The sequence below is a fragment of the Schistocerca serialis genome, chromosome 11 (genome assembly GCF_023864345.2).
Source record: "Schistocerca serialis cubense isolate TAMUIC-IGC-003099 chromosome 11, iqSchSeri2.2, whole genome shotgun sequence".
Lineage (NCBI taxonomy): Eukaryota > Metazoa > Arthropoda > Insecta > Orthoptera > Acrididae > Schistocerca > Schistocerca serialis.
The window spans coordinates 64,314,311-64,341,383 of NC_064648.1; the positions used below are offsets into that span (position 1 = coordinate 64,314,311).

Below are 27,073 nucleotides of genomic sequence, written 5' to 3' on the forward strand. Positions count from 1 at the left end.
AGAAGTTGGAGCTCACTCCGAAAGATTTAGGTGTCTGTCTTTTTTTTTCCCGTGTCTCTCGCAAGAGTGGAACGGCAGAGTAGTAGACTGAAACTGGTTCAGTGCACCCACTGTCGAGTAACCTCACGGACGTAGACACCTGTCGTGTTCGCAGTGACGTGGTGGTGCAGATCCTGGACGCGCGCAACCCGCTGCTGTACCGGTGCCGCGACCTGGAGCGCTACGTGTCGGAGCAGGCGGGCGGCCACAAGCTGAACGTGCTGCTGCTGAACAAGGCGGACCTGCTGCAGCCGCGCCAGCGCGCCGCCTGGGGGCGCTACTTCCGCCAGCAGGGCGTCCTCGCAGCCTTCTTCTCGGCCACCAGAGGTACGGCTGTGCGTGGGGGCGGCGCCGCTGTTCTCGTGACTGGGGAAAGATTTGTGAGGGAGTGTCGGTCTCATTTGGCTTGTCACGTTTGTAAACACGGAGTGATAAGAGGTCGCGTAATGACCGAGGTCGTCGCTCACACAGAATATCTCCCATTTGGCTGATGAAATAATAATTTTTTGTGGTAAGGAATGGGGAAGGGAAAGTTTTTATTTAATTTCTATTATAACGGGTAAGGTCACCGACGAGTTTAATTTCTTTACAACTGTCAGCACCTTTGACCCACACTGACACAGATTCGGATTCATTTATTTTACGACTATTCCCGGTCCCGAGAACGAAAGGCATCGACGGCAGGTAATACGATTTACACGTGTCTCTATTGTAGACCTCTGCGACGTGAAATGTCCGGTACGCGATGACGTCACGACTGTTAAAACTTTCTGGCCATGCAACTTTATCGACTTTTGGTCCACAGATGAGGGCAGCGGTTGGTTACCCGTGCATTATCGTGCTGCAGGGTATCATTATTGGTAATGGTAAAGTTAAGAACTCCCTCACAGAACACTGACGGACCGTGCAGGACGACTCGAGCACCTACGTAGTTCTAGGTATTAATAGCAATATTGTCTATTGCTTAATACACTGTAGGGCGGGTACGCATTCTTCTCCTACAATAGAGACGTGGGTAAATCGTATTACCTGCCGTCGATGCCTTTCGTTCTCAGGACCGGGAATCGTCATAAAATAAATGATTCTGAATCTGTGTCAGTGAGGTGCAGTGTTACGCGGCTTTATGCTTAATTACAGACTTACTATTTTATCAGTCGATTTGTTTTCACCACCTAACGCCTGCTGTTTACGTCCTCTTTCGTTGCTGAGCGATGTATCACTTTTCGTTCTGACGCCACAACTCTTCCTTTCCTATATCTTTACTGCTTTTTTATCTATTTAAATGATGAACTATTGGTTTTGCCGTTCAACAACTTTTTAATAACTGTGGAAGTATTACAGGCATCGGGTCCCACCTAATGGTCACTCGCCTATACGTTTTACACGAACCTTTCGAGACTCGATCGATCTGTTTACAAAGAGAAAGCAGAATCTCTCTTCCTTTGACGTCGTCCGACAACGACCTAGGAAGCTCGACGGCCTCACACCCCGGGCTCTTGCGTGGCTCGCGGTAGTTTGCAGCATTCGTCTTATTCCTCACCCACTTGCCACTACGTCGAACTTTCGTGGTGATCGTCAGGCAACGTCTTCCACGTTATCTGCAACATAAATAAACTTTCTTCCCACAGTATTTCTCAAATCCCAAAAACAAACTTAAAGAACATCTTAATAACTGTTCTTACAAATATTCGTATAAGTCTTGGTTGATTTAATGAGGGGTGGGACAGGCCTAAGCTTTGTGACACCACAGAGGGTCGAAGGTGCTGACACTTGTAAAGAAATTAAACTCGTTAGTGACCTTACCCATTATTATAGAAACTCTCCCTTCCCTACTCCTTACCACAAAAAATTATTAACTACATTATTCCATCAGCCACATGGGAGATACTCTGTGTGGCCATTACACAACCTCTTATCGCACTGTGTTTACAAACATGACGAGCCAAATGAATAATGATTCTATCAGAAAATTTCTGACTGGTTGTGTCAGCCAACAATCGCCAAGCGTACATCGAGAACCAGGGGTTCGAGGATGCGACAGCTTTGTCTATAAAAGTAATGAACCTGGTAAGAAGGCGTCAGTCTTCGTGCAGCCGCGGGAGAACAGCATTGGACCTCTGACACAGAAGATGCCACGATATTATAGGAGGAGAACACTTACCCGCCTTACAGTGTATAAAGCAATAGACAGTATTGCTACTAATACCTAGAATTAAGTAGGTGCTCAAGTTGTCCTGCACGGTCCGTCAGTGTTCTGTGGCGGAGTTCTTAACTTTGCCATTACCGATAATGATACCCTGCAGCACGGTAACGGACGAGTAACCGTTGCCCTCGTCCGTGGACCAAAAGCCGATAAAGCTGCAGGGCTCGAAAGTTTTAACAGTCGTGATGTCGTCGCGTACCGGACATTTCATGTCACAGAGGTCTACAGTAGAGACGCGGTTAAATCGTATTACCTGCCATCGATGCCTTTCGTTCTCGGGACCGGGAATCGTCGTAAAATAAATGAATCCGAATCTGTGTCAGAGTGGGTGAAAGGTGCTGACAATTGTAAAGAAATTAAACTCGTCGCCGGTTGTGAGAGAGTATCGGTGACAGTACCAGATTATTTGCCGGCGGTGCTGTTGTCGTCAGCAAAGTATAGCCGGTAGCTGATTTTAAGGAAATGTGGGAAGACTCGGATTAAAGTACCACTCGCTCTAATTAATGACAGCTCTCTTTAAATGTTGTTATTTACTTCAGCCCAAAGATTGGTTTGGTGCAGCTCTCCCCACCTCTGCATCCTGTGCCAGCATAGTCATCTCTGAATAACCACCGCAACCTATTGTGTCAGTGCATAAGTTCGTAGTATTCTCCCACAAGGTTATTACTCACGACAGATACACGTGTGACTCGAGTCGTCGATAATATATTCTCCTTCACCATTTACAACAGTCTGCCAATGCCGGGGTACTTTTTCGACTCATTTTCGTGGAGAAAGGTAGTTCCTCGAAGATTATTCGACAGAGGGCGGAAAAGGTGAAAATCTGGAGGCACGAGATCAGATGAATAAGGTGGGTATGCAATGACTTACTGACACAACTCCTGTGTAGTGGTCTGGCAGAATGTGAGCAGGCATTATCATGGAGTAGCGTCGCTTCACTCAGTCTTCCCGGTCTCCATTCTCGTATTGTGTCTGCGAGACATCTCAGTTGTTAACAATATGTGCCGGCAGTGATTGTTCCAGCTCCTGGAAGCAACTCGTAGTACATCACATCTTCCTTCTTTCACGGCTAATCGGCAAGATCTGAATCACTCTTTTCGTAAGAGAAAACATAGATAGCAGAGAAGCTATTCCATGGAGTAAATGCACGCTCCAAGGAATAATAGGGCTTGAAACTACTTTGCATTGATAATCATCGTATATTAAAGTTTAGGAATCGGTAAGATAAGAAGAGATATTTCGAGATATGTACTGAGTTACAAAAAGGTATGGCCAAACTTTCAGGAAACATTCCTCACACACAAATAAAAGAAAAGATGTTATGTGGACATGTGTCCGGAAACGCTTAATTCCCATGTTAGAGCTCATTTTAGTTTCCTCAGTATGTACTGTACTTCCTCGACTTACCGCCAGTTGGCCCAATTGAAGGAAGGTAATGTTGACTTCGGTGCTTGTGTCGACATGCGACTCATTGGTCTACAGACACATCAGTACGTAGCATCAACAGGTTAGTGTTGATCACGAACGTGGTTTTGCAGTCAGTGCAATGTTTACAAATTCGGAGTTGGCAGATGCCCATTTGATGTATGGATTAGCACGGGGCAATAGCCATGGCGCGGTACGTTTGTATCGAGACAGATTTCCAGAATGAAGGTGTCCCGACAGCAAGACGTTCGAAGCAATTGATCGGCGTCTTAGGGAGCACGGAACATTCCAGCCTACGACTCGCGACTGGGGAAGACCTAGAACGACGAGGACACCTGCAATGGACGATGCAATTCTTCGTGCAGTTGACGATAACCCTAATGTCAGCGTCAGAGAAGTTGCTGCTGTACAAGGTAACGTTGACCACGTCACTGTATGGAGAGTGCTATGGGAGAACCACTTGTTTCCGTATCATGTACAGCGTGTGCAGGCACTGCCAGCAGCTGATTGGCCTCCACAGGTACACTTCTGCGAATGGTTGATCCGACAATGTGTCAATCCTCATTTCAGTGCAGATGTTCTCTTTACGGATGAGGCTTCATCAATCCTCATTTCTGCGCAAATGTTCTCTTTACAGATGAGGCTTCATTCCGACGTGATCAAATTGTAAATTTTCACAATCGACACGTGTGGGCTGACGAGAATCTGCACGCAATTGTGCAATCATGTCATTGACACAGATTTTCTGTGAATGTTTGGGCAGGCATTGTTGGTGATGTCTCGGTTGGGCCCCATGTTCTCCCACGTACGCTCAATGGAGCACATTATCATGATTTCGTATGGGATACTCTACCTGTGCTGCTAGAACATGTGCCTTTACAAGTACAACACAACATGTGGTTCACGCACGATGGAGCTCCTGCACATTTCAGTCGAAGTGTTCGTATGCTTCTCAACGACAGATTTGGTCACCGACGGATTGGTAGGGGCGGACCAATTCCGTGGCCTCCACGCTCTCCTGACCTCAACCCTCTTGACTTTCATTTATGGGGGCATTTGAAAGCTCTTGTCTACACAACCCCGGTACCAAATGTAGAGACTCTTCGTGCTTGTATTGTGGACGGCTGTGATACAATACACCTTTCTCCAGGGCTGCATCAGCGCATCAGAGATTCCGTGCGACGGAGGGTGGATGCACGTATCCTTGCTAATGGAGGAAATTTTGAACATTTCCTATAACAAAGTGTTTGATGTCACACTGGTAAGTTCTGTTGCTGTGTGTTTCCATTTCATGATTAATGTGATTTGAAGCGAAGTAATAAAATGAGCTCTAACATGGAAGGTAAGCGTTTCCGGACACATGTCCACATAACATATTTTCTCTCTTTGTGTGTGAGGAATGTTTCCTGAAAGTTTGGCCATACCTTTTTGTAACACCCTGTGTATTTTATAAAAATTTCTGAAGATATCGCGGACAGACCACTGCAAGAGACTGATCAGGATAGTAAAAAACATGCGTATATTAAGGGAGTTTTCATTCACAAAGAAGGCTTATCACATTCACACAGTTCAATACTGTTCCATACTGATTAAATTGAGCTTAACTTAAATCCCATAAGTCAGTGAAGCAATTTCGAAGTCTCGGTTTGACGAAAATTGTCAGTCGATCTCCTGAAAACATTTGTAATAATTATTAACTTTCGGTGATCACATGGGGAAGACCGGAGATCTGCTGGTAAGACCGTGTTAGCCCATTTATTGAAAGTAATAAACTGGATATCTTGAGTGTACAAAACGGCAGGTTTGTCCAGTGTAAATCAGACGTTCCCCACTGATCCCATGCAACACAGTGTAGTAAGCAGACACTGTCAATAATAATCAGTTAAATAATACGCGAACCCACTTACTTTAGTTTAGTTCATGTATTAAATTCCTTCCCATACAGAATCTCATCAAGATGGTGACTAGCTCAACAGTACATACATATACATCTTTGTTCCTTCATGGCTAATCGGCAAGATCTGAATCATTCTGTTCATAAGAGAAAACATAGCTAGCAGAGAAGCTATTCCATGGAGTAAATGCACACTCCAAGGAATAATAGGGCTTGAAACTATTTTGTATTTATAATCATCATATATTAAAGTTTAGGAATCGGTAAGATAAGAAGAGATATTTCGAGATATGTACTGAGTTATATAATTTATAAAAATTTCTGAAAATATCGCGGAGAGACCGCTGCACGAGACATTACAACTGTTCCAGCAGACACATAATATTATCTTTTGTGGATGTGCGCACGTCTTTGTACCCGGAGTTGCTCCTTTGTTTGCACTTGAACATTCCTTTACTTTCCTTAAGTTAGCACAAATACACTATTTCTCATCACCTATAATGATACAGGGTAGGAATAGTCGGTGTTGTCCACGAGCTAGTTGATGACGAGTTGCACAAGTGGCCACCAGCTGATTTTTGTGATTTTAGCTTAAATTGCACGATGGCGGAATGATCACAGTTCGTCATATTTGCTGGTTCTCTAGCACACTGACATGGATCATTGTGGATTAATGCAAGTATGAGGCATGTTTTTTTAAGTAAGTACCATTTTGAAATTAAAGAAAGGCGTGCTAAGATATCTCAATAATTTTATTTTTACATGAAAACCTGTACTTTAATCTACTTTTCTCATAATTTCCGACAATATTGGGGCACTTGTGATAACGTTGTACCAGTTTTTGAGTACCCTCCTCATAGAAGTCTGCCGCCTGACTTGTTAACCACTGCACCACCCCTGTTTTGACTTCGTCGTCATCTCCAAGACGCTGACCACCCAGATGTTTCTTCAGGTGCAGGAACAGATGGTAGTCACTGGGCGCAAGATCGGGGCTGTACGGAGGATGATCTAGAGTTTCCCATCGAAAAGATGTGATGAGATCTTTGGTCTGATTCACCACATGCGGACGGGCATTGTCTTACAGCAAAACGATGCCCTTGCTCAACTTCCGTGGACTGTTGCTTTGATTATGGTGTGACGTAGGCCACCCGTGTTTCATCGCCCGTAACATTTTGGCTTAAGAAATCATGAGTGTCGTTGTGGTACTATTCAAGGAAAGTCAATCCACTGTCTAAACGTTTGGTTTTGTGCATACCCGTCAACATTTTCGGTACCCAACGTGCGCACAATTTTCGGTAATTCAAGTGATCGGTCACATTGCCATACAAAACACTACGAGAAACATTAGGAAAGTCATCTCGCAAGGAGGAAATCATAAAGTGTCTGTTTTCTCTCACCTTATTGTCCACTTCCTGCACCAAACTTTCATTAACGACCGAAGGACGCCCAATCCGTTGTTCATCGCGCACATTTGTGCGGCCATCTTTAAATGCTCTCACCCACTTTCTTACCATTCCATCCTCATAATGTTTTCTCTGTAAACTGCACAGATCTCACGATGAATATCATTCGCTTTTAGGCCTTTAGCACTAAGAAACCCCACGCGGGATTAGCCGAGTGGTCTAAGGTGCTGAAGTCATGGACTGTGCGGCTGGTCCCGGCAGAGGTTCGAGTCCTCCCTCGGGCATGGGTGTGTGTGCTTGTCCTTAGGATAACTTAGGTTAAGTAGTGTGTAAGCTTAGGGATTGATGACCTTAGCAGTTAAGTCCTGTAAGATTTTTCACACACACTAAGAAATCTTATAACAGCCCGTACTTCACAGTCAGCGGGACTCACGATTATCGGAGGCATCTTAAACACTCAGTACACAACGTAAACAAGGAAGAATCAGACTGTAATGGTGTCAGTGCGTAGATTAAGGTACAGGCTTTCATGTAAAAATAAAATTATTGAGATATCTTTGGACATCTTTTTTAATTTCAAAACGGTACTTACTTAAAAAACACTCCTCGCAATGATATTTGTCAAACCTTGAATGTCTTCCTGACTGTGGGGAATCACTAATGTCGAAACAATCCTCCATAAAATGGAAAACCATTTTATTGCTAAGCTCTGTCCTGCGCCATTATCTGCATACGAGGTACAAATGTTTCTGGCTACCTCGGCTGCTATCACTCCTCATTGAACTGAAACCGAAGAAAATGTCAGAAATTTCTATGCTCGGCAGCCCATTTTCTGTTGTCTTCAGCTCCGCTCGCTCTCTCCTGCGCGCCCCCCGTATGTATCCGCCACTTCATGGCAGTGCGTACTGTATACCGTTACCAGTCACTTCCTTTTCTGTTCCACTTGGAGACCAAGTAAGGGGAAAATGACTGTCTATAAGCCTCTATAGGAGCCCTAATTTCTCTTATCTTTGTGGTCTGCTTATTAAATGTGTGTCACCAGCAGTAGAATCATTCTGCAGTCGGCATCAGTGCCGGTCCTGTTAATTTCCTCAAAAGTGCCCTGCAAAAAGACCCCTGTCTTCTCTCTGGGGTTTCCCATTCGAGTTCCCGAACTGTCTTTGTAATATTTACATGCTTATCAAACTTACTGGTAACAAATGTAAAAACATGCTTCTGAATTGCTTCAATGTCTTGCTTTAATCTGAACTGGTGGGGAACATTACTCGAGAATGGTTCACACTAGTGTTATATAAGATGTCTTCTTTGTAAATCAGTTGCACTTTCCCAAAATTCTCCCAATAAAATGAAGGTTGCCATTCGCCTTCCCTGCTAGGAGGGTGGTTTGGAAAGTTCTCAGAGCAGAATAGAAAAAAAGTACTTACATCACTGAAATTTTTTCATTTTTCAGTGTACTCTCCTAGTAGTTTAATGCACTCGGTCCAACGATGTTCCAGTGCCTCGATCCAATCTCGAAAATGAGTTTCCTACAGGCCTGCAAAATAGCTGTCAACTCCGGCTATCAGTTCTTTGTTTGAAGTGAATCTTCATCCACCAAGAAAAATGTTCAGTTTTGGGAAGAGTCTAATGGAGACGAATGAGGTGAATAAGGCAGGTGTGGCAACAGTTCATACCGTAGTTCGTGTAACTTTGCCATGTTGACGGCACATGTGTGCGGACGTGCTTTGTATTGATGGAAGATGTCTTTCTTCCATGCTATACGTGGCCTTCTTTCGTGTATCTTTTGTTGCAATTTGTCCGGGAGGTTAGCATAGTATTCTCCAGTAATTGCTTGCCCAGTGGGGAGATAATCTACAAACAATCCCCTTCGCATCCCAGAACACGGATGCCATGACCTTTCCCACTGAAGGAATTGTCTTTACTTTCTTTAGTGGTAGAAAATCAGCATGTTTCCGCTGCTTTTTCTATTGTTTTGTCTCTGGGGTATGGTAGTGCACCCAAGTTCCACCTGTGGTCACAAACTGGCACAAAAAATCTTGTTCCTTCTCCTAAAACGGGCCAAACATTGTTCTGATATCCATTCTCGTGCATTTTTGATCCACCATCAAGAGTCGTGGCACTCGTCTTGCAGATGATTTTTTCATTTCTAATGCTTCAATTAAAATGTGATATGCCGTTTCAGATGACATCTGGCAAGCGTGAGCAATTTCACGCACTTTCAATTGGTGATCCTCCATGACCATTTTGTACACTTTTGCAATAGTTTCTCTCGGCTGACCACTACGCGCATCATCATCTGAACTCTCCTGACCAAATTTAAGTTGATTTGTCCACTTGGCAACAGTTGAATATGAAGGAGCAGAGTCCCCAGAGCACTCTGGACATTGGCACAAATGTCCTTTGCTTTCATACATTTCTTTACGAAGTACTTAATCACTGCTTGAACCCCGATTTTTTTTTTGCCCCCATCTTTGCAAATCACTACGCGGGAACGACGACAGAGCCACATCATTGCCACAGCTCTCTTCTGAGAGCTCTGACGTGGCACGTGTTTACAGACAACAGTCCAGTGAATATCACGTGAACAACTCATTGCGCTAGTGCTGACCTCTCGTGGTGATTCCGAGAACTTTTCAATTGACCCTCGTATGAGAGGTGTTCAAAAGAAGAGGTACAAAACAACACTGTGGGTATAATTGATGTTTCATTCAAAAATAATCACCAGATGCCCAAGTACCAGGTGGTCAAAAAGTCGGTATAAATTTGAAAACTGAATAAATCACGGAATAATGTAGATAGAGAGGTACAGATTGACACACATGCTTGGATGACATGGGGTTTTATTATAACAAAAAAAAAAAAAAAAATACAAACGTTCAAAAAATGTCTGACAGACGGCACTTCATCTGATCAGAATATCAATAATTAGCATAGCAATGTAAGACAAAGCTAAGATGATGTTCTTTACAGGAAATGCTCAATATGTCCACCATCATTCAACAATAGCTGTAGTCGGGGAATAATGCTGTGAACAGCAATGTAAAGCATGTCCGGAGTTATGGTGAGGCATTAGCGTCGGATGTTGTGTTTCAACATCCCTAGAGATGTCGGTCGATCACGATACACTTGTGACTTCAGGTAACCCCAAAGCCAATAATCGCACAGACTGAGGTCTGGGGACCTGGGAGGCCAAGCACGACGAACGTGGCGGCTGAGCAAACGATCTCATCACCAAACGACGCATGCAAGAGATCTTTCATGTATCTATCAATATGGGGTGGTTTTTTTTGTGATAAAACCCCATGCCATTCCAAGCATGTGTGTCAATTTTTACCTCTCTATCTACATTATTCCGTGGTTTATTAAGTTTTCAAATTTATACTGACTTTTTGATCACCTGGTACAACATCCCGATGTTCCACGAGCTCAGAGATTTCCCTGACTGAAGGGAACCAGTTCTCCACCGCGTCCTCCAGTTCGTCGACAGAGTTGAAGTGCTCTCCTTCACAATGTTTTTTTTTTTTTTTAAAAAAATGAAGCACACACGTGCACACGTGAAAATTGCAGGGTGACATGTCTGGACTGGAGGGCAGGTGCTCGAGCTGCACCCACTTGAACTTGGCCATTACGCTATGTGTTACCTCGGAGGTGTGCACACGTGTTATCCTCACAGTCATTCCCTTCACGAGCAGCCCAGGTCGTTTGCTCTCGATGGACTCACGTAGGCTGCAGCGTGTCTCACAGTACACATCGCTGTTAACCACATCGGACACATGTCCACGTCCCGAGATTAGATGCCCGACTGTGTTATTTCGAAGCGGCATATGCAAATTTCGACTGACATTCTATACCTTTTCATTCGAACACTGGTACGATCCTTAGGTATTCATTCCCTTTTGTATTGCTGCGTAATGTCACGCCTAGACATTTAATCGACATAATGGTCTCGAGAAGCAGACTACTAATGCTGTATTTGAACATTGCAGGAAGAAGAGAAATTTGTTAACATCGAGTATAGATTTAAATGTCAGGAAGTATTTGTATGGAGTGTAGCCATGTATGTAAGTGAAACATGGACGATAAATAGTTTGGACAAGAAGAGAATAGAAGCTTTCGAAATGTGGTGCTACAGAAGAATGCTGAAGATTAGATGGGTAGATCACATAACTAATGAGGAGGTACTGAATAGAATTGGAGAGCAGAGAAATTTGTGGCACAACTTGACTAGAAGAAGGGATCGGCGAGTAGGGCATATTCTGTGGCATCGAGGGATCACCAATTTAGTATTGGAGGGCAGCGTGGAGGGTAAAAATCGTAGAGGGAGACCAAGAGATGAATACACTAAAAAGATTCAAAAGGATGTAGGTTGCAGTAGGTACTGGGAGATGAAGAAGCTTGCACAGGATAGAGTTGCATGGAGAACTGCATCAAGCCAGTCTCTGGACTGAAGACCACAACAACAAGGATTCTTTTTCCTACTGATATCCATGACTCTCTCTCTCTCTCTCTCTCTCTCTCTCTCTCTCTCTCTCTCTCTCTTAAAAAGAACTGGCAGTTATTCATCAAACTGTCCAGAAATTCTGTCTAAATCATCTTGTATCCTCCTACATTCACTAAACGGTGATACCTTCCCGTATACCGAGCTATGTCGCCGGCAGCCAGCCACTCACCCTGTCTGTCAGATCATTAGTGTATATAGAGGATAATAGCAGTCGCATCAAACTTTGGGTCGTGGCTCTCTCAAAGATTCCCTCATCCCTGACAAACGTAAGCTGTCGAGGACAGTGTATGGGGTTATACACGAGTTAAAAGTCCTTGGACACCTTCATAAGTTGGAAGGTTAAAGGGAAAGTTGAAATGTGATGATGGGAACATACGTTTGACGTGGGGCCGCAAGTTTTGGAGTGAATGTCATTCGTGGCCGCCATCTTGTAATCCGCCATTTTGGATTCAAGTAATTTTTTTAAGATGGGAAGGGGGGTGTATGACACATCAAATAACATTAACTCGAGCTCTGGAATTTAGTGGTGTAATTTGTTTTTGTCTGTCTTCTACAGTTTATAGGTTATTAATGTTCAAAGTTGGGAGATTACCTTCGTACCGACTGCTACAACACGTTCTACGTGTCGTCCATCCTGAGACATGAGTCGGTATTAAGGTAACTTTGAACATTAATAACTTCTAAACTGTACAAGATAGACAAAAACAAATTACACCTCTCTATTCCAGAGCTCAAGCGAGAGTTGTTTGATGTATCATACACCCCCTTCCTAAAAGAAAAGGAAAAAAAAGAAAGAAAAAATCCAAAATGGTGGATTTCAAGATGATGGCCATGAATGAGATTATCTCCAAGAGTTGCGGCCCCACATCAAACCTATGTTCCCATCATCACATTCAATTTTCCGTTTTATCTTCCGACTTATGAAGGTGTCCAAGGACGTTTGACTCGCCCTGTATTTCTCGAGACACGTTTGTGGCACTCATGTACCTGGGAATCTAATATGTACGCTCGGACCTTTGTCGACAGTCTGTAGACGGGCAGCGTCTCAGATGCTTTCTGGAAACGTCAGAGTGTCGAATCTGCTTGCTGCTCTCCCTCTACGGTTTGAGGATACCGTGTGAAAAGGGCGAGCCGAGTTTCGCACGAGTGATGCTACCTTTTATGTCCTAGCTCAGATGTTAAATCTACTGCTGTTAATGTCTCCTTTCCTAATCTACTTCCCTCGGCATTCCCCTGAATTAGTTAATTTACGGGTTATTACCTTCGGTGTAGTTACGTCGATATTGATTTTACAACCTCTCCTCGAGACACTTTGTATTCTGGTCGACAGCTCTTCCCAGCCCTCTGCCATCTCTGACAGTTACAGTGTCCTCATCAAACCTTAAATGTTTTCTTCTTCCCCTAAACTTTAATCACCTATCAATACCGTCGGTGTATGTGGTGTGATCAATGTGATCCAAAATTAATGGCAATTTTTTTTAAATTTTGCAACAAAGTTTGTCATGAAATTGTTGAACTTTGACAAAAATCAATGTAGATATCACTCAGGAATACTAGATTAGGTCAACAATGATCTAGAATTTCTAAAGGAGGTTATAATAGGTGCCAGAACGTTGGTTTATGGGTACGACATCAAAACCGAGGCCTGGTCGTCCCAATGAAAACTACCTGAAGAGCCGAGACAGGAAAAGTTGGACAAGTTCTTGTCACTGTTTTCTTCAGTTACAGTGAGAGAGTGCATTACGAGTTCCTGCCTTATGGTTGAATGGTCAGGAAGGAATACTAACTGGAAGTTATGTGCCATTTCTGTGAAGCAATCTGAAGAAAAGAAAATGACCAGATCTGTGCAAAACCCTTTATGGAAATTGCATTATGATGGTGCTCCTGCTCACATCTCAATACCTGTTTGTGATTTCTTTGGCAAAAAACAAAACTGTTATGTTGCCCTCTCCACAGTATTTGCCGGACGTGGCAACCTCTTGACTTCTTTCCATTCCCGAGGCTGAAGACAACCGTGAAAGGATGTCATTTTGTCGCCATTGATAAGTTAGAAACAGAATCACTGAAGGAACTGAACACTATAACGAAAAGTGAGTTCCATAAGTGCTTTAAGATTGGGAACAGTATTGGCTCAAGAGTAATGTATCTGATGGGTATTACATTGAAGGGAACAAAGTTGTTGATGTGAATAAATAAAGATCGCTTGTGAACAACAAAAATTCCCATTTTTATTTTTATTTTTTATTTATTTATTTTTTTAATTACACTTCATACAGATTGAATAACGTCAGGGGTAACGTAGCGTCCTATCTCACTCCTTTCTCAGCTACTGCCTCCCTCTCATATTTTTCAACTTTAATAACTACTGCCTGGTTCCTGAATGTTACGAAGTCATATAAAAGACACTAATGCAACCAGTTGTCGAACACTGCTCCAATGTTTGGAGTTATCATCAAGCAGGCAAGGCAGTAGACATCGAATGAATTTGGAGACACGCTTGCTGGGTACAGCCAGTACAGAAATGCAATGGAGTTACTTGGGGGACGTAGATACAAACCTGTGGAAGGAAGGTTGCACTATTGGTATTTGAGGAAGGCAGTAAGTGTGAGAATAAGATAAGAGAGCTGAAGCTTGTCAAAGGGCCATGTAGGTAGTGCTCAAGTTCTGAAATTTATGGATTACACTTCTTCTACCATACTACAACGCCCCCTCTCCCCTCCAAACTCACACAGCAATAAACATAATAAGTTTCGATTTATGGAAACTTGTGGTCGAACTTACTGTACAAAATCATTTTTTACAAAATACTGCTCTGAAATTCAGGGTTTTTAGAGATAATTTCTTATAATGGGACCAATAAAACCACAAGATTTAATGTAAACAAGTGCTGCTATCCCTTTATTTTTAAAAGTCACTTTCTGAATGTAGCAGCAAAAATAGGATTAAAGGGTTCAGTTGAAGAAGCAAAAAAATATGTTAAAAATTTCATTCCCCAGGACTTTAGGCCTTTAGAAATAGCTCCAACATTCCCCACTGAAATTAAGGAAGTTATAAATATACTGAAAAACAAGAGCTCATGTGGTGTTGATGGAGTCTCGAACAGAATTTTGAAGTGTTGCTCTAATTTAATAAGTGGAGTGCTTAGTGATGTACGTAATGCTTTGCTGACACAGGTAATTTTTCCAGACAGATTGAAATACGCAATTGTCAAACCTCTTCAATTGAAAGGGGACAAGAGTGACTTAAATAATCGTAGACCAATCTCATTGCTGACTTCATTTTCTAAAATATTCATAAAAGTTATGTATTCAGGAGTTGTCTCACATTTAAGTGAAAATAATTTACTCAGCATGTCACAGTTCGGATTGCGGAAGGGTTACTCGACTGAGAATGCTGTCTACACATTTACCTATCAAATAGTACAAGCCCTAAATAACAAATTATCACCAGTTGGTATTTTTTGTGATCTCTCCAAGGCATTTGACTGTGTGGATCATGTCACCCTCTTACAAAAACTCAGGTTTCATGGAATTGGAAGCTATACACACAGCTGGTTTGAGTCATACTTTATGAACAGAAAGCAAAAAGTTGTGCTGAATAACACAAATAATGTTTGGAAGGTGGTCAATTCTAGAGAATGGGGAGTTATCACATAGGGAGTCCCACAGGGTTCAATTTTGGCTCATCTGCTGTTCCTTATTCATGTGAATGACCTCTCAGTTAATGTTCAGCAAGCAGAACTAGTACTTTTGGCAAATGACATGAGTGTTGCAATAAATCCAATTCCAGAAAAAGCATCTGAAGATATTGTTAAGGATGGCTCAAATAATTATTAAGTGGTTCTCAGAAAATGGACTCTCCCTGAACCCTTTAACTGCTCTGGACGTGCTAACGCATGCGCCTTTGTACCTGTCCCTGTGTGCTCTGAACGTGTTTATGCATAGAAGGACTGGTGGCACACGTAAACACGTTCAGAACACACAGGGACAGGTACAAAGGCACATGCGTTAACACGTCCAGAGCAGTTGAAAGATTAGTTTTGAAAAAACTCACTATATCCAGTTCTGTACACCGAATCGAGTCATAGCGACAATTGACAATGTAGCATATGAACAGGGCTCAGTTAACAGGGTAGATTTCTCCAAATTTTTGGGTGTTCACATTGATAACAACTTGAACTGGGAGAAGCATATTACTGAGCTTCTCAAACAATTAAGTTCAGCTTCTTTCGCTAATCACTAGTCTTGGTAATAAACAGATTAGCCTCCTAGTGTACTTTGCATATTTGTGAAATAGTTTTCTGGGGTAACTCACCACTTAGACATAAAGTATTGATTGCACAAAGGAGAGCAGTGAGAATAATTAGTGATGTTCACCCAAGGACAGCATGCATGCACCTATTGAAGGAGTCCGGTATTTTAACTGCACCATCAGAGTACATATATTCACTAACGAAATTCGTTATAAATAATCCATCTCAGTTTGCGAGGAACAGTAATGTTCATACGTACAACACTAGAGGGAAAAATGACCTTTACTATCTGTTATTGAAGCTGTCAATTGCTCAAAAAGGAATACATTATTCAGCAACAAAAATCTTTGATCATTTGCCCCACAACATAAAGTGTCTGGCAGGTAGCAGATCAAGTTTTAAATCTAGCTTAAAATCATTTCTTTTGGACAACTCCTATTCCATGGACGAGTTTCTGTTTCAGAACTTAATATTAATACTAGCACTATTCATGTGTGTGTGTATATATATATCTTGTAATCTGAATTTTTCCACATCATATAGATAAAATAATCCTGAAAATGATTTATGGAACATGACATAACTAAACTAAACTGTCCCCATAGCAGTGTCACTTTGCACCCTAGTTTTGCTCTACACAGGGTGTACATAAAGTCAGGGAACACTTTCAATTATTTATTGCACAAGAACCAAACATTGTACAGATATCATACATATGTCATTTCGATGAAAAACCCTGAAAGTTTTTTTTTTTTTTTTTCACGTATACCGCCACAGCATAGTTTGGTAATTTGCCGATAGTCAGCGCTGGTCGCAAACATGGTGAGTTTGGGTGCAGAGCGAGCTTTCTGTGTGTTGGAGTTTGACAAAAACAAGTGTGCTACAGTGACAAAGCCACTTTTCACACTAAACAGACATAATTGTCGAATCTGTGGTACAAAGCATCCACACAAATGCATTGAATTTGAACGTGATTCCCCAAAGGTAAATGTTTTTTGTGTCTTGTCACGTCAAAAACTGTACGGGCCATTCTCCTTCGCGGAGAGCAGTATCACTGGATATTCCTACTTGGACATGTTGCAGCAATGGCTGATGCCTCAAATGCAATCAGACTCTCTGTGCATTGTTCAGCAGGATGAGGCTCAACCCCATTTTCATTGTGAAGTTAGTGGGAACCTGAACACAGAGCTGCCGCATTGACGGATTGGCCGTGCTACGGGAGGAGACAGCGATTTCACTAAATGGCCTCCCCCGTCACCAGATCTCACTCTGTGTGACTTTCTTCTGTGGGGACACATTAAAGATCTGCTGTATGTACTGCCCCTACCACGTGATGTAGCAGAGCTCTGCAGAGAATACGCGAAGCGACTGCCACAGTCGGTGCCATGCTGGAACAGGTATGGCAAGAATTTGATTACCGTATTGACGTCTGCCAGGCCACTCGTAGTTCGCATATCAAATGTTTGTAAAAAAAAAAAAAACTTTCAGAGTTTCTCTTCAAACGCAATGTGTATGACATCTGTACAACATTTATTTATTGTGCAATAAATAATTGAGTGTTCCCAGACTTTGAGTACACCTTGTACGTATCAGCACAGGTCAGTAGTCTTTGTAGCTGTGACATCACATTTTCAGCTGCTGCCAACCACAATTTGAAAAGTTGCATTGTAGCAACTTGGTGAACATGTGTCCAGTATTAATTAAAAAAAGCATTTAGAAGTGAGTTACGATGCAGAAATTCGTGGCCCATCGGGTTCACATACCATTCCAGCTTCGTGAAGCGCGAGGAAAAATGATACAGATGTGATATGAGACACAGAGTTAGATGTTAAGCAGATGCCGTGAATGTCGTTTAAAGGTAAATATATTCAATCCCATATGCATTAATTATTACACTTATCACTTTCACCAGACTGTAACCATCTTCTGACGACAGTTTTTTCACATACTGATTGTCGCATTCCTTATCAGTCAAAGTTGTACCGAAAGACAGTTGATGTGGAAGTTACCGACATGTGCCTATCTTCAGTGAATACGAGGCTAAAACTGAACAAGGGAGTATGTGTGCAGGACAAAATGTTCAGAAAGTGATTTGCTTTATAGCTGTGGACAAGTAAGAAATATATCTTTTTGACTATTTTTCGACCATGACTGTCTCAAGAAATATGTTAAGGTTTTTTTACATTACCGCTCCCAGTCACAAACTTTGTCAGCTATTGTATTACTTATTTATTTAGCAACATGTTTTGAGGGAATACCTCATCTTCAGGCTAAATGGCATTACAAAAACAACTTTACAATAAGGTCATAGTGATATTACATAGTCTTTTCGTAAATGCTGTGGTCATCCTGTGGAAGAAGAGAAAACTTAGTGAGAGGCGATGTCACTTTGGAAGCTAGACTGATGTTTGCACGAAAATGTTGTGTAATGGTCACTGACTTTGTTGTTCTGGCGTGGCAGTCTCATTGTGATGTGTTGCTGTGTATACATTTCTGTGGCTCTCTTGGTCAGTGTTCACAAATTGTGACTAACATAGCAGTGACTTGGAAACACGATCACAAACAGTTCTGTAGTGCAGTGGACAAGATGCCACTCGAAATACAGCCGGTTTCGATTGGACTATTAATTTGTCGATCTATGTGGTGTCAGATGTTGAAATGTCTTCTGCACGTCTTGTTATCGTATTACAGATGTAGGTTGACAAAATACATTACAAATTGAGCACCTGTTACAACATTATTGAACACGTCATGATATTAACTATTTATTTTATACATTTCTAAGGTATTGCTGGGCCTAGAGTCAAACGACTGTCATGTTATGTACCTTTTATTCTAGCCCTTTTCCAGTCAGCCGATTTGCAGTGGTGTGTGCTAAAAATGCTACGTTCTATTTAAATTACCATATATCACACAGTATTCACTTTAAAAATATGAAAAAATTACCGCTTATCCACAAAAGTATGTAGAATATTATGGCTTACACAGATTATCATAATGTTTCAAATTAATTTTATTGTGACAGTCGAAATAAAATATTTTTTTAAAAATATTATAAATTTGACTTTGATTCCATATATCCATCACTGTGCTTCAATTTAAGAAGGCTAACTACAGTCCATAGAATCCACACACATTTCTGAGTAAAATGACATGAGGGGTGTGAAATTTGTGTTATTATTTTGAAAGATAATAATTATTTATTTGAAGAGAACATTACAGATTTTCCATGTCTACAGTATGACTTACATTTGTGTTTAGGAAAACATTCACCATGCAACCCCTTATTACATCTATTACAAACACTTCTTGACCTCCTTTTCCTTCCCTCACTAGTACACACACAGCATCTTGACTCTTTCTTCTCTGGAAGTTTTCTCAAACCAGGAGAACCACGAGGATCATCAGTTGCGTTTTTTTCTTGCAGCCATTCATCTGACAAGGCTTCAATTATCATTACAATATATACATATCTGGAAACAACTTTCCTTCCTTTATTATGCTCTTTGTATAATATGTAAGAGTTCAGCACCATTCTTGACATTATGTTAAAAGCTACCTTCTTCCAGTAACGAAGAGTTCGCCTCTCATCCAAATATGCATACAACATCATGTCGGATGTGTCTATTCCACCCATATACTGGTTGTACTGGTGTATTATTTCTGGCTTTTTTACTGTTTTATTTTTATTTTGGACTTCAATGTCAGCAGCACCAACTTTACTTGACAATAAGAGAACGGGGGTTTGCTGGGTTTTTTCCTCTCGGTACGCTCATGCTAGTACTGGACCTGACTTACAATACATCTTTTCCCCAATTGCAAATTTCTTTGTAAATTGCTCTGGCAAATATTTCTTTTTTTCTTACAGTGCCAGTAATGTATGAACCTAATTTATAAAGACGTTTTACAAGTGGTACTGACATGAAAAAGTTGTCCACAAAGATATGATATCCCTTGTTCAAATAATTGCCCAAATGCAGTAACTTCTGGACAACACAGTAACCTAAGCCATGTCTTGCAATCTCAGCCTTATCTTCTTGGCTTTTGGCACCTCTGTAAGTATAAAACCCAAGACAATATTGCATTATAGAGTCACACAGCATCCAGAATTTGATTCCCCATCGGTGGTGGTGTTTGTTTGGCAAATACTGTAATAGGGAAGTGTGACTTTTAGTGCCAACTAGACTCTCATCAATACTAAGTTGTTCATGAGGTGTGTAATGATGTCTTAAATATACAGTGTGTTACAAAAAGGCATGGCCAAACTTTCAGGAAACATTCCTCACACACAAATAAAGAAAAGATGTTATGTGGACATGTGTCTGGAAACGCTTAATTTCCATGTTAGAGCTCATTTTAGTTTTGTCAGTATGTACTGTACTTCCTCGATTAACCGCCAGTTGGCCCAATTGAAGGAGGGTAATGTTGACTTCGGTGCTTGTGTTGACATGCGACTCATTGCTCTACATTACTAGCATCAAGCACATCAGTACAGGTTAGTGTTCATCACGAACGTGGTTTTGCAGTCAGTGCAATGTTTACAAATGCGGAGTTGGCAGATGCACATTTGATGTACGGATTAGCACGGGGCAATAGCCGTGGCGCAGTACGTTTGTATCGAGACAGATTTCCAGAACGAAGGTGTCCCGACAGGAAGACGTTCGAAGCAACTGATCGGCGTCTTAGGGAGCACGGAACATTCCAGCCTACGACTCGCGACTGGGGAAAACCTAGAATGATGAGGACACCTGCAATGGACGAGGAAATTCTTCGTACAGTTGACGATAACCCTAATGTCAGCGTCAGAGAAGTTGCTGCTGTACAAGGTAACGTTGACCATGTCACTGTATGGAGAGTGCTACGGGAGAACCAGTTGTTTCCGTACCATGTACAGCGTGTACAGGCACTGCCAGCAGCTGATTGGCCTCCACGGGTACACTTCTGTGAATGGTTCATCCGACAATGTGTCAATCCTCATTTGAGTGCAAATGTTCTCTTTACAGATGAGGCTTCATTCCAACGTGATCAAATTGTAAATTTTCACAATCAACATGTGTGGGCTGACGAGAATCCGCGCACAATTGTGCAATCACGTCATCAACACTGATTTTCTGTGAATGTTTGGGCAGGCATTGTTCGTGATGTCTCGATTGAGCCCCACGTTCTTTCACCTACGCTCAGTGGAGCACGTTATCATGATTTGATACGGGATACTCTACCTGCGCTGCTAGAACATGTGCCTTTACAAGTACGACACAACATGTGGTTCATGCACGATGGACCTCCTGCACATTTCAGTCGAAGTGTTCGTACGCTTCTCAACAACAGATTCAGTGACCGACGGATTGGTAGAGGCGGACCAATTCCGTGGCCTCCACGCTCTCCTGACCTCAACCCTCTTGACTTTCATTTACGGGGGCATTTGAAAGCTCTTGTCTATGCAACCCCGGTACCAAATGTAGAGACTCTTTGTGCTCGTGTTGTGGACGGCTGTGATAAAATACGCCGTTCTCCAGGGCTGCATCAGCGACGGAGGGTGGATGCACGTATCCTTGCTAACGGAGGACATTTGAACATTTCCTGTAACAAAGTGTTTGAAGTCACACTGGTACGTTCTGTTGCTGTGTGTTTCCATTCCATGATTAATATGATTTGAAGAGAAGTAATAAAATGAGCTCTAACATGGAAAGTAAGCAATCCTGGACACATGTCCACATAAAATATTTTCTTTCTTTGTGTGTGAGGAATGTTTCCTGAAAGTTTGGCCGTACCTTTTTGTAACTCCCTGTATTATTAGCATGATCTACCAATGGCTGGTACCTGATACATGGGTCATAATCAGGATGGCCTGGTGCTGGACATTTCTCACTATCCACAAGATGAAAGAATTTCATAAGAAGCCTAAATTGGTGGGCAGAAAACATTTTACCAAACCGTGGAAATCCCTGTGACGGTTTCGTGCTCCAGTATGAGAGCATTGTGGGCCTTTTATAGAGTCCCATATTTAGTAAGCAAGCAATAAAACCTCTTACCTCGGTACTTGTCACATTCTTCCGTTTCTTATACGGTTTGGACAATGTAGCACGTTTAGTTATAAACTGTTTATCTGAGCGGTTTGTTTGTTACAATAAGCTGCAGCAGCATTGTAGTAAAGAATAGATTGAAATATTCTATCACAGGAGATCCTGCTGGTGGCATATGTTTTGGTCCTGGCAGCTCTTGAAATGGATGTGGTAATGGCTGTAGTGTTTCAGGTGCAATTACTTCAGTGTATTGTACATCTTCCATTTCATCTTCACTTTCGTTCACAATGTCAAGTACATCACTGTCACTTTCTGAACTGTTGCTACTTTCGCTAAAACACTCTGTATCACTAGTATATTCTAAAAGTTCACAAATTTCTTCGTCAGTAAGTCCTCTGCTGTGGCTTGGTGTAGGTCGCATTTTTCACAAAAAGTGGAGAAAATCACAAACTGTAAACTCTTATCGTGAAGAAAAACACACAGAAACAATGATAAATAACAGTACTGCACAAAAACAAGAACGTAGAATGCAATAACAAAATGTAAACACGTACTGCGAAACACGGCGTCAATAAACAAACGATGTAAAAGTGTAATAATCGAACGCTAATATTTTACCAAAACGATACTTGATTGTCGATAGCTATCAACCTACACGTAGCTCGAGGCAATGAGCATCTGTAATTGGCACGTCAACACCGTCTAGCGCCCGATTCCGTAAGCTAAACAAGACGAAGCAGAGTACCGATGAATAGGCACCCTGACAGTATTAGCGTCAGTACGGGGTAACGATAGATCATTACCTTGACATTCAAAGGGCTAGGAGTACTGTAGTGTATTGGAAAAGAAATGTGAATTTTTGAATTCTGTCATTTCATTCGTGAACTCGTTATTTCCCATGTGGCCACGGATGAATATTTCCATTTCTTCCTAGATGTCCATTTTCCAGCTCTTTTCTAAATTATGTAACACTTTGTCCTGTGTCATTTCTGTGTTTTTCTATAGCTGATTTATTCAGTTTGCCAAGTCTGAAACCGTCAATGTGTTCTTTAAAGCAGGTTTTAAAATTTCTTCCCGTTTGACCAAAGTAATATTTGTTGCAATGACTGCACGTAATTTTATAAACTCCTGCTTTGTTAAGTTTCTCTGTGGGATGTGAGATGTCATGTACCAGTTTCTTTTTTAAGTTGTTTTTGGTGGCAAAGGTGACCCCGATGTCTGTTTTTTTTAAAAAGCTCTGCTATTTTGTCTGATATGACACCTAAATATGGTAACATTATGTACTTGGGTTTTTGGATGTTGTGTGAGGAATCTGTGCCTCATTTATTGTTATTTTTAGTTGTGCATTGTGATACTGTGTCTGTTTCATGTTTGTGATAGCCATTATTATGTGCAATGTATTTGATAGTGTTCATTTCTGTCTCATAGTCGGCAGCATTAAGTGAGAATTTCTGTGTTTAAGAAGGATCTGAATGCAGCTTGTTTATGTGAGTTGGGATGTGTGGAAAATATGTGTATTTCGTCAACCTACATCTGTAATACGATAATGAGACGTGCAGAAGACATGTAAACATCTGACACCACACTAATCGATAAATCGATAGTCAAATCGAAACCGGCTGTATTCGGACTGCCATCTAGTCCACTGCACTATAGAACTGTTTGTGATCATGTGTCCAAGTTATTGCTATGTTAGTGACAATTTGTGAACAATGGCCAAGAGAGCAACAGAAATGGAAACAGCTCAGCACATCACGAGACTGCCGTGCCACAAGAACAAATTGAGTGACCGTTACAAAACATTTTTGTGCAAACATCAGTCCAGCTTCCAAAGTGACATCGCCTCTTACTAAGTTTTTTCTTCTTCCAGAGGATGACCACAGAATTTACAAAAAGACTATGTTACTTAAGCATGACCTTATTGTAAAGTTGTTTTTGTAATGCCATTTAGCCTGAAGATAAGGTATTGTCTCGAAACATGTCGCTAAATAAATAAGTAATACAATTGGTTTGTATAGAGCAGCAATCAGTCGTAGAATTAAGTTGCTGTAATATGACATTTATAGTCACAACGCAGGTCAGATTTCGACCTGTGTCAGGTCGTTATCAATGCAAAAACAAATACAAGAGTATATATTAGAATGTGATTTACAAAAGTTATAAGTCCATCACATCATTGTCTTTTAATGTTAACATTACATACCAGTGCAGAATTGTAGCAGTTGTTCGTGCTCAAGTGAATGCTTACACAGTTCAACCATTACTGTCGTAAAAGTATATGTTGGTTTCACAGTGCACATCGGTTTTGCGTATGGCGCCCTCTATGAGCTGCGCCTGAAGTTTACAGTTTTGACGACATTTTTTGTAATATTTATGTTGTATAGTAACTAAGTAGTAACATGAAATTATTGTGAGTAAAACTATGTAAAATTACAATTCTTACTTTTTCTCATGTCTGTAATGTGCCAGATGTTTAAAATTACTATGGCACGTAACGGTGACAGTTTACGCCTCATGGGCTAAAATCAATTATAAAACTGATATGGCTACGTAAAGTATGTTATAGGAAGTATTGCATATTTTGTCGTTTTGGGACCTGTCTTAACTTAATTAGTTGTTACTTGACAAATTTTTTGCGCTTTACCGCATTGGGTATTTTGTTTCATTAAAAATCTGATGCTGTAAAAAGTACAAAAGTAATTCACAAATGAAAACTGTTGTCATTCCGCATTTATGTGAGGCACACTTAGCACTGAGATGTTTAGAAAATTGGTGATCATTGTGCCGATCACAACTTCGGAAGAAAGCCCAATTTATCACGGGTACATGTGTGTGCCGAGTTCCAGTTGACGTGCTGGTCCCCCGACTCTTCAGATCTCAACTCAATCGAACATATCTGGGATCAGATTGAATGTGGTGCCAGAGTTTATCACCCCCTTACGGGAATTAGGTGATGATGTGTGTCAACATACGATGCCAACTTCCTCCAGCGACCTACCGAGGCTTCATTGCTTTTGTGCCGTGACATATCACCACTGTTATCCATACAAAGATGGACAGGTCAGCTATTGGGTAGGTGCTCATAATGTTCTCACTGATCAGTGTATGTAAACTTACCTTTACATACAACTTCTGTGAATGTAAGTAAACTTGCAAACTGTAACATCTACAGGTTTACATGAGACTGGTGGTGTAGCCGAAACGAGCTTGTGACAAGGAAGAAGCACTAATTATGAAATTATTCGTATCTTGCCTGGAATATTGTGTTATAAAATGTCATATTGCAATGTATTCTATGCTGTGGGCCCGGCTGAAAACAAAATAGTGATTTCCTTATCTTTAATAGCTTCCAAGTTTTTTGAAAAGATAGTAGGATTTTACGGACACCCTAAACTTTGTCCATCTCTCCGTATCTGGACGAAGTCGAACAGAAAATGATTGATATTGTACGAAGAATTTCTGCCACACACTGCACAGTGATTCGTGGAGTACATGTACGAATTTCGGAATGCCAGCATGCAGGTGTACGTGTAAGGAGGCTGTAAACTGCACCGTTACGTGTCTCTATATAGAGATCGTGAATGTGATCCGTGGCGCACGTTGATAGCTATCTGAGACTACAGCAGCATCCCCCATTATTATGTGCAGAGCTTCTAATACTGTGCTCGCAACAGCGACACCTGTGCAGAACTTTGTGAAAAATGTCAAGTTTTCTTTCAGCGAGTGAAGAACAGTCGGCGAAAGAGGACGTGTCTGAGGACGACGGGGACCACAGTGGAGAGGAAGGAGAAGAGAGTGACGGTGCCGGAGACAGTGACGGAGACAGCGAAGGAGACAGCGACGGGGAGTACGCGACTGCGGGCGAGGACGAGGACGAGGACTCAGAGGCCGACGGCTTGTGGGAGGACGCGTCGGACGGCGAGAGCCGAGGGGCGACGTCGGCATCCACTGAAGGTACGACTGGCACAGGTGAGGGGGAATGCCTCTTGTTCATTATACAGGGTGTTACAAAAAGGTATGGCCAAACTTTCAGGAAACATTCCTCACACACAAAGAAAGAAAATATGTTACGTGCACATGTCCGGAAACGCTTACTTTCCATGTTAGAGCTCATTTTATTACTTCTCTTCAAATCGCATTAATCATGGAATGGAAACACACAGCAACAGAACGTACCAGCGTGACTTCAAACACTTTGTTACAGGAAATGTTCAAAATGTCCTCCGTTAGCGAGGATACTTGCATCCACCCTCCATCGCATGGAATCCCTGATGCGCTGATGCAGCCCTGGAGAATGGCGTATTGTATCACAGCCGTCCACAATACGAGCACGAAGAGTCTCCACATTTGGTACCGGGGTTGTGTAGACAAGAACTTTCAAATGCCCCCATAAATGAAAGTCAAGAGGGTTGAGGTCAGGATAGCGTGGAGGCCACGGAATTGGTCCGCCTCTACCAATCCGTCGGTCACTGAATCTGTTGGTGAGAAGCGTACGAACACTTGGACTGAAATGTGCAGGAGCTCCATCGTGCATGAACCACATGTCATAGGCTGGAATGTTCCTTGCTCCCTAAGACGCCGATCAATTGCTTCGAATGTCTTCCTGTCGGGACACCTTCGTTCTGGAAATCTGTCTCAGTACAAACATACCACGTCACGGCTGTTGCCCCGTGCTAATCCATACATCAAATGGGCATCTGTGAACTCCGCATTTATAAACATTTCACTGACTGCAAAACCACGTCTGTGATGAAAACTAACCTGTTGATGCTACATAGTGATGTGCTTGATGCTAGTACTGTAGAGCAATGAGTCGCATTTCAACACAAGCACCGAAATCAACATTACCTTCCTTCAATTGGGCCAACTGGCGGTGAGTCGGGGAAGTACAATACATAGTGAAGAAACTAAAATGAGCTCTAACATGGAAATTAAGCATTTCTGGACACATGTCCACATAACATTTTTTCTTTATTTGTATGTGAGGAATGTTTCTTGAAAGTTTGGCCGTACATTTTTGTAACACCCTGTATACTGAAGTGGCAGTCAAATTGAATGTCATAACGGTTAGCATGGCGGAAATTCTTTTGGTAAACCTGGAATTCTCAGAGAATTACATTTTACCTGTAAAAATTGGGGAAATCTTGGGGAATTTCAGGAATTAAATAAAATCTCTGCATTTTTAATTCATGATTGAAGTGGAATTTTATTGAATTTTGGAAATCACAAATTATAACATATTAAATATCTCAAAGTGTTTCAATTGTATGAATACTATTCTGTATAATTTTTGATGTTTAAAAAACTATGGTTAAATTACTGCTTATGGCTGG

At 41.6% G+C, this 27,073-nt stretch overlaps 1 protein-coding gene across 2 annotated transcripts in view; it reads left to right on the plus strand.

The window, feature by feature from the left end:
• LOC126426802 (large subunit GTPase 1 homolog) overlaps nucleotides 1-27,073 on the plus strand; it is a 193,865-nt gene that overhangs the window by 44,381 nt on the left and 122,411 nt on the right. Inside the window, exons 5-6 of one of the 2 annotated variants that reach the window (XM_050088804.1) lie at nucleotides 155-366; nucleotides 25,461-25,709. In XM_050088804.1, the coding sequence (XP_049944761.1) occupies nucleotides 155-366; nucleotides 25,461-25,709 (461 nt within the window). The remainder of the gene's footprint in view (nucleotides 1-154; nucleotides 367-25,460; nucleotides 25,710-27,073) is intronic. The other variant, XM_050088805.1, reaches the window with a different exon arrangement.